We start from the raw sequence: 8,902 nt of genomic DNA, 5'->3' as shown, positions 1-8,902 counted from the left end.
GTGTGTGTGTGTGTGTGTGTGTGTGTGTGTGTGTGTGTGTGTGTTTAAACGAGTGTATTTTGTCTGTGTATTTTAGTCCAGACTTAATAACAGTATCTACCTACCTATCTATCTCTCTGTTTACTTATCTGCATGTCTGTTTGTGTGTGCGTGTGTGTTAACGAGTGTCTGTGTGTTTCAGTGTGCATCGCCTCAGGGACAAAAGTAGCGCTGTTCAACCGTCTTCGCTCCCAAACTGTGTCCACGCGGTACCTTCACGTGGAGAACGGCAACTTCCACGCCTCCTCCACGCAATGGGGCGCCTTCACCATCCACCTGCGTAAGTATTCCACAGTAGTCTATCTCCACATCTTCCCTCTAATCCACCCACCTACCGCTTACCTGCTCACTCGCTAGCCTATCTCCACCTGTCTTCTTATCGTCTCCCAGCTGTTTTGTTCCTCCTTCCACCTGTCCTCCACCTGTCCTCTTCTCGCCTCCTCCCACCTGTTCCTCTTTAGACCTCCTCCTCCTCCTCCTCCTCCTCCTCCTCCTCCTCCTCCTCCTCCTCCTCCTCCTCCTCCACCTCCTCCTCCTCCTCCTCCTCCTCCTCCTCCCACCGTTTTCTTTACTTGGAAAGGAAATAGGAAGAGAGAGGAAGATTTTTTTTCTTTTCTCTAATTTTCTTTCTCTTTTTTTCTCTTTCCTCCTCTTTTTTTTTTTTTTGTCTGTTTATTTGTTTGTTGGGGTTTATTATTCCGTCGACTACTCCTCCTCCTCCTCCTCCTCCTCCTCCTCCTCCTCCTCCTCCTCCTCCTCCTCCTCCTCCTCCTCCTCCTCCCATTCTTCGCTACCCTGTCTCTTCCTCTAGTAATTACGTTAGAATACTTGCACAAACACCCTAGTCGGGACCTCAAGATCTGCTGCTGTATTCTTTCTTCCAATTCCTCCTTACTCTTTTCTTTCCCTTGGTTTTTTTTTTTTTATGTTCACCTTTTTTTTTAATGGATGAAGTAGGTACGATTTTAAACTACCTTCATTGTACCTTTCAATTTCGTCATGGCCAGGTGTTGGTGAAGCGAAGGTCAGATTAATGCCAGAGAGAGAGAGAGAGAGAGAGAGAGAGAGAGAGAGAGAGAGAGAGAGAGAGAGAGAGAGAGAGAGAGAGAGAGAGAGAGAGAGAGAGAGACGTTATAAGATAAAAAGAAAGGCCGAGGAGACGAAGGAAAGAGGAAGAAGAGTGATATTACAGTAGATGATGATAGGAGAGAAAGAGGAAGAGAGAGAGAAAAAAAAAAGATTAGATAGACGATGGAGGAGGAGGAAGAAGAAGAATGATAGTAGAATAGGTAATGATAGAAGAGAAAAACAGATAGAAAGGGATGTGGAATTATATGAACAACGAAGAAGGAAAAGGAATAGAAAAAGAGAAGAAGAGAAATACGAAGTAGAGATGGGAGGAGATGGAATGATGGGCAATAACAGATAACACTTGATAAAAGAGATGAGTTAAGAGGAACAAGAGAAGGAAGAGGAGGAATAAGAAAGAGAAGAAGGAGGGAGACAAAACAAGGGAGAAATATCGCAATGAAATACGTATCAATCAATCTATCAATCAATCAATCAATCTATCTATCTGTCTATCTATCTATCAATGTCACGACGAAAGAGATGAAGGAGAGTGAAAAGGTACAAAGAAAATAAGAGAAAAAGTAGTTGACGCAGGGACATGTGAGGAATGGGGGGTGAGGGAGGGAATAGAGAGGGGACAGGTGAGAGTGGAACAGGTGAGCGTGTATTATTTAGTGTGCACTTTTATCTCTCGCCTCTCCTTCCTCCATCTTTAAGTCTCACCTTCAGATGTCATTCTCTCTCTCTCTCTCTCTCTCTCTCTCTCTCTCTCTCTCTCTCTCTCTCTCTCTCTCTCTCTCTCTCTCTCTCTCTCTCTCTCTCATATTTTCGTCATAAAGTTGTTTTCTTTATTTTTATCTATCTATCTATCTATCTGTCTTTTTATTTGTTTGTTTATTTATTTATTTATCTCATTTTTTATTCTAATTATCTGTTAAAGATAATTATTATTTTTCCTTTTTCGTACATGCCTAAAAGATTTTATTTATTACATTTTCACCTATGATGTTTGTATAAATAACATGATGTTGTGACATTATTATCATTATTATTATTATTATTATTATTATTATTATTATTATTATTATTATTATTAACATCATCATCATCATTATCATCATCATCATCATCATCATCATCATCATCATCATCATCATTAATTTATATATTCATTTATTTCGTTTTATTTCAGTTTTATCATTATTTTTATATACTAATTTCATTATCCTTAGCCTTCAAAACACATATACCAAATTAAGTAAACACAAAAATCAAGAATTATAACATCCCTTCACAATAAATAAATTAGCTAGTTTTTTTTATTATTTTTATACACTAATTTCCATTCGTTATCCTTAGCCTTCACATCAAGATCAAACCAAACAAACAAAAAAAATAAAAAAAACAAGAATTTTAACCCCTTCACAACACACATCAGCACAACTAAACAAACCCAGACTTAACCAGTTTTTTATTGATTGGTTTTTAAGATGGACACCAGCCAAGGACAATAAAAATAAAAAATAAAAAAAAAAGCTCACTGAGATGCCAGTCCCTGAAAGCAGTAGTCAAAAATTGAAGGATAAGTGTCTTGAAACCTCCCTCTTGGAGGAGTTCAAGCCATAGGAAGAGGGAAATACAGAAGCAGGCAGGGCGTTCCAGAATTTATCGGAGAAAGGGATGAATGATTGAGAATACTGGTTAACTCTTGCATTAGAGAGGTGGACAGAATAGAGATGAGAGAAAGAAGAAAGTCTTGTGCAGTGAGGCTGCAGGAGGAGGGGAGGCATGCAGTTAGCAAGATCAGAAGAGCAGTTAGCATGAAAATAACAGTAGAAGATAGCAAGTGATGCAACATTACAGTGATGAGAAAGAGGCTGAAGACGGTCAGGTAGAGGAGAGGAGTTGATGAGATGAAAAGCTTTTGATTCCACCCTGTCTAAAAGAGTGGTATGAATGGAACCCCCCCGGATATGTGAAGCATACTCCATACAGGGGAAGATAAGGCCCTTGTACAGAGTTAGCAGCAGGGGGGATGAGAAAAATTAGTGGAGATGTCTCAGAACACATAACTTCATTGAAGCTACTTTAGCTAGAGATAAGATGTAGGTTTCCAGTTTAGATTATAAGAAAAGGACTGATTAAGAATTAGTGTAGAAGTAGTGTTCATTGTAGAAGAGGGGGGACAGTTGAGTGCCATTGAAAAAGAGGGGATAGTTGCCTGGAAGGTTGTGTCAAGTTGATAGATGGAGGAATTGAGTTTTGAGGCACTGAACAATACCAAGTTTGCTCTGCCCCAATCAGAAATTTTAGAGAGATCAGAAGTCAGGCATTCTGTGGCTTCCCTACGTGAACTGTTTACTTCCTGAAGGGTTGGATGTCTACGAAAAGATATGGAAAAGTGGAGAGTGGTATCATCAGTGTAGGAGTGGATAGCATAAGAAATTTAGTTTAGAAGACAATTGATGAATAATAGGAAGAGAGTGGGTGACAGGACTGAATCCTGAGGAACACCACTGTTAATAGATTTAGGAGAAGAACAGTGACCATCTACCACAGAACAGTCAGAAAGGAAACTTGAGATGAAGTTACAGAGAGAAGGATAGAAGCCGTAGGACGATAGTTTGGAAATCAAAGCTTTGTGCCAGACTCTATCAAAAGCTTTTGATATGTCTAAGGCAGCAGCAAAAATTTCACCAAAATCTCTAAAAGAGGATGACCAAGACTCAGTAAGGAAACCCAGAAGATCACCTTCTGACAAAACTCACTGGCAATCAGATAGAAGGTTGTGAATTGATAGATGTTTAAGAATCTTTCTGAGGTCACAACTGGGTTTAATGATAAGTTCACAGCACTCCCTGGTCCTGTGCTTTAGATTTCACTGGGAATAATTATAATTTCAGCAGGTGCCTACTGCCTCTGCCTGTTATTTACAACCCCACAATTCACCCTTACAGTGGAATGCAAAGGAATCACTAGTAGAAATGGCCTTTACAACAACTAGATTAAATTAAATAAACACAGAACCAAGAATTACAACATCCCTTCACAGCACACACATCAGCTTAACTAAACAAACCCAGACTTAACCAGACTTACAACCTACAATTCATGCCCTTTACAACACTTAGATCAAACTAAATAAACAAACACACACAAGAAAAAACAAGAATTAAAACCCCTTCACAGAACTCACATTAATACATCTAAACAAACCTAGACTTAACCATACCTACAACCCACAATTCACCCTTCAGTGGATGACAACGAGAGTGAGAGTGAGGAGTTCAGTGTGCGTGATGGCTACATCCACTACGGCTCCACGGTGAAGCTGGTGTGCGCTGTAACGGGGATGGCTCTACCCAGACTCATCATTCGCAAGGTGGACAAGCAGACAGCACTCCTGGATGCAGACGACCCAGTGTCTCAGCTTCACAAGTGTGCGTTTTATATGAAGGACACGGAAAGGATGTACCTGTGTCTTAGCCAGGAGAGGATCATTCAATTCCAGGTGAGTTTTATTAGTCATTCAGTTCATTGGTGTTTATAATGTATGTACCACAGCTTCAAGTGAATTTTGATAGTTGCTGGCTTGATTGATGGCTAGAATGTACTACCTGTGAGAGAATTATTCAGTTGTTGGTGAGTTTTGCTACTTAATTGGTTGATTGGTGTCTAAAATGTACCTGTGTTTTAGTTAGGAGAGGATTGTTCAGTTCCAGTGAGTCTTATTAGTTAATTGGTCTTTAGAGTACCTGTGTCTTAGTTAGCTCCTCTCCCCTGCAGGCCACGCCATGCCCAAAGGAGGCCAACAAGGAGATGATTAACGATGGTGCCTCCTGGACCATCATCAGCACAGACAAGGCAGAATACCAGTTCTATGAGGGAATGGGTCCAGTCCGAGCTCCCGTCACCCCTGTACCCATTGTTAACTCCCTTCATGTGAGTGTTTTTTGACCTGCTGTGTTGCCATGTTTTCTCTCTATTGCTTTCATGTCAGTTTTTCTTTGTCTTTTTCTGTCACTTTTCTTTTTACATTCAGTATGTCTTTTATTGTTTCTTTCTGCAATATTTTTTTTTCTTTTTTTATTTATTATATACATAAGAACACAAGATATAAGGGAAGCTGCAAGAAGCCATCAGGCCTACATGTGGCAGTCCCTGTATGAAATATACCTATCTGTTTCTGCCTATCATCCCCATCCATAAATCTGTCTAATCTTCTCTTAAAGCCCCCCAATGACTCAGCTCTAACAACTTGATTACTGAGTCCATTCCACTCATTTTCTTTCTCTCTCTCTTGCTTACTTCTAAGTCTTTTTCATTTGGTCAGTCATTCTTCCTCTTTTTCCATCTTTTTTCTACTTTATGCATGTCTTCTATTGTTTCTCTTTCTTCTTTTTGTCTTTCATCTTTCACTTCACTTCTCTTTTCCATCCATTTCATATTAATTTCTCCCTATTTCCCTTACCATAACTCATCCTCCTGTTAGTCTCAATCCTGTTTCCTCCTAAGAGTGTGAATGAAGTGTGCATGAGTGTGTGGTGCTTTGTCTGGGCCACCACGTATGAGATTGCTGGCCTGGTGTATAGATAGACAGATAGATTCAGTATACTAAACTTTACCTTATCACCTCAGTAAACAGTCTCATTCTCACACTAATTTCCACCCACAGCTGAATGGAGGAGGAGACGTGGCAATGCTGGAGCTCACCGGGGAGAATTTCAGCCCCAACCTGCGTGTATGGTTCGGGGACGTGGAGGCGGAGACCATGTACCGGTGCCAGGAGTCAATGCTGTGTGTGGTACCAGACATCTCAGCCTTTAGGAGAGGGTGGCAGTGGGTCAGGCAGCCAACACAGGTAAGATTTGGCTCACATCTCACCTGCTGTGGTGTATGGCTTCATTTTTAGCTTTGTAGTTATTTATTATATGATATGCTCAAGTGTAGCTGAGATAATCAAGACTTGCCCTCAAGAGAGAGTTGCCTTCACTGACGGTCTGCCCTGCAGGTCCCGGTATCACTGGTGAGGCACGACGGCATCATCTATGCCACCAACCTGACCTTCACCTACACGCCAGAACCTGGGCCACGCCAGCACTGCCCCCAGGCTGACGACATCATGCGGCCTCCCCACCGCCTGCCCCCTGCCTCCCTCCAGGATGCCCCGCCTTCTACTCACCCCCACCACCACACCTCCCCACCCAACCCCCTTGTGCCCCTGCAGTTTGAGCCCTCGCAGCCCCTCCACACACCCACACAGCAACAGCAGCAACAGCAGCAACAACAGCAGCAGCAACAACAACAACAACAACAACAGCAACAGCAACAGCAACAGCACCAACAACAGCAACAGCAACAACAGCAGCAGCAGCAACAGCAGCAGCAACAGCAACACCTGTGAGGCACTGCATAAGTCTTCCTACATGAGCTCCTCCTCGCCTTCACTCCACACGCCCTCAGTGCCACCAGCGTGAGGCTCCGGGAGTGCCGGTGCAGGGCATGGTGGAGGGCCAGGGACACGGCCAGGCTGGAGGAGGGCCGGCCGGCCAGAGCGAGGAGTGGCCGCCTGCTGCCCCGTGTGTGTGTGTGTGTGTGCGTGTGTGTGTGGTACTTAATGTGTACGGACACTGGTGTGCACGGACAGCCTCGGGGTGGCGGGACAGACGTTGATGTGTGTGGTGGGAACGCGGCACTCGCCCCGCGCTGCGTTTGTGATGCGTGTACAACAACAGCAACAACAAGAGTAATAAATGACAATGTCATACTAGTTTTTGGTTTTTTGCAATGTTCTTTTATATCATGACTGTATATGACATTCCATTTTTACTATGACCACACTCAATGTACAAAGTTGATTAGTAAGTAGTGTAGAAAATTGCAAAGATTATTTGTTTACTACCAAAAAAAAAGGGAAGACGTGACTTGTGCATCGTCTCAAAAAAGAGGTTTTGGCGGCAAGTGACACATTTCTCTAGAGGTTCCTTCTACTGTTTGTGATATTTTTGTACTTGTACGATTGAAAGTATTTTTAGATCTCAAATTTAGATGTTCAGATCTATTTCTTGAGTGTATTTTGTATTGTTTTATTTTTGTAAATACATCATCATTAGATTGTATTAATCTGTTGTAGTCCATATTATAATTTAAAAACGACAAAACAAGAAGAAGTAGCAACAGTTTTGTTTAGTGAGTGTTGTCCAGTGTGGCTGTGGCTCCCCCCTCACCCGGTGCCTCCCTGCTATGGTACAAATTATCCTACTGACTCACTCCCTCACCACCCGCGCCTCACCCGCGCCTCACCCTCACTCGGTTCATCAGACGTGTTCATTTGGGACGAGTCTGTGACAATTCTTTTGTGGTATTTGTTTGTGTATCACTGAGGTGGAATTATTGGAAGGTTTTGTTTAAAGACGTGCAGAGTTTTGTTTTCTTTTTCTCAATTATTGAGATTAAAAATAATTTGCAGTTTTTTTTAACATTTAGTTGTTGATTCTTAGTATTTTACTTTATAGAGCATTCTGTAACTTTCATTTACTTCTAGTTATTTTATTTGTTACTGAGATTACTAAGATTTAATTCCTTTAACCACAAATATAATGACACATATTGTAATCTTTATAATTTAAAAACTTTTATTGATGAGATTTGTTAAAGGTGCTCAAAATTTAAAAGTTTTCATGACTCAGAGAGAAATCAAGGGTTCTTTTTCACAAGTGTTTGGTTTATTAGTAAGGTAGTAAGTGTGCATTTTGTGACTTCCTGCTATTCACAATCAAAATTCATTAAATGCCTTTACTGCGACATGGTGAAAGTGGGAACTAACATTGGCAAAGTCCTACATCTTTTAAAATTTCACATTTGAATTTGCAAATGAAACTTTTGACCCAGACTTAATGATGCTTTGTACAACTGGTGAATGACAGACAGAGATAAGTAGACTTGAGGTGCAGTGCTGACTTGAACAACACGCAAAGAATAAAAAGAAGTATTCCCCTTGAAAGACAAATTGTAGCAGCCACGTGGCACGGCACAACACTTGCTGTCTCCCCTCAAGAAGACAGACTCTCAGTATAAAAGAACGCACAACATAATTTTATAAAATACACATCTTCACATATATAAAGCAGATGCAATATGTTATTACTTGAAATTGTCCATGTGTTGTCAATTCACAGTAATATAAATGTGCTAACAAATTCCACAGCACAAAAACTGCAAATCACCCAATAAAATGTGCAAGGTTGGAGATGACAGAGTTAAGGAGTTAGAGATAGTGACGCAAGACCCTAGAGTGGTTGTGAGGCCCAGCGAGGCAGGAGGGGAGGTGCCACGGCAGGCAGGGCGACCGTCTTATCTCAGTCACACTTCACACTGGGTGAGTAATACATGTACCTCTTCAGGGTCACAAGGCAGGCAGCGTGCTGTGCTCAGCGGCACCAGGACACGCAGAAGTTTGTGATAGTGTACAGCAGTCTCTTTGTGTACAGTATTTAATAATATTCATTAATGCAATAAAATTCAGTTTGTAAAGGTGTTTTCTGTTGTGTTAACCTGTGTAGGACACTCAAGCTCAGGCCAGAGGTGAGGCATGGCACCCTTTAGGGTTCAAGCTCAGGACTATTCTCTCTCTCTCTCTCTCTCTCTCTCTCTCTCTCTCTCTCTCTCTCTCTCTCTCTCTCTCTCTCTCTCTCTCTCTCTCTCTCTCTCTCTCTCTCTCTCTCTCTCTTATTTAGATTGATTGTTTCTGTTTTTATTTATTTTTATTTACAAATACAGACATACCATGGTA

At 41.5% G+C, this 8,902-nt stretch overlaps 1 protein-coding gene across 1 annotated transcript in view; it reads left to right on the top strand.

Moving 5' to 3' along the window:
• The window catches only part of LOC135116522 (recombining binding protein suppressor of hairless-like), a 92,083-nt gene extending 83,440 nt beyond the window's left edge, over positions 1–8,643 (top strand). Inside the window, 5 exon segments of the mRNA XM_064034042.1 lie at positions 182–319; positions 4,368–4,621; positions 4,897–5,052; positions 5,786–5,971; positions 6,122–8,643. Of these exon segments, the coding sequence (XP_063890112.1) occupies positions 182–319; positions 4,368–4,621; positions 4,897–5,052; positions 5,786–5,971; positions 6,122–6,514 (1,127 nt within the window). The 3' untranslated portion in view covers positions 6,515–8,643.
• The last annotated feature ends 259 nt before the right edge of the window (positions 8,644–8,902 follow it).

This window comes from Scylla paramamosain, chromosome 31 (genome assembly GCF_035594125.1).
Source record: "Scylla paramamosain isolate STU-SP2022 chromosome 31, ASM3559412v1, whole genome shotgun sequence".
NCBI classification, from domain to species: Eukaryota; Metazoa; Arthropoda; class Malacostraca; order Decapoda; family Portunidae; genus Scylla; species Scylla paramamosain.
Note: the sequence above shows the minus strand (reverse complement) of the source record. Positions and strands in the feature narration are given on the sequence as shown.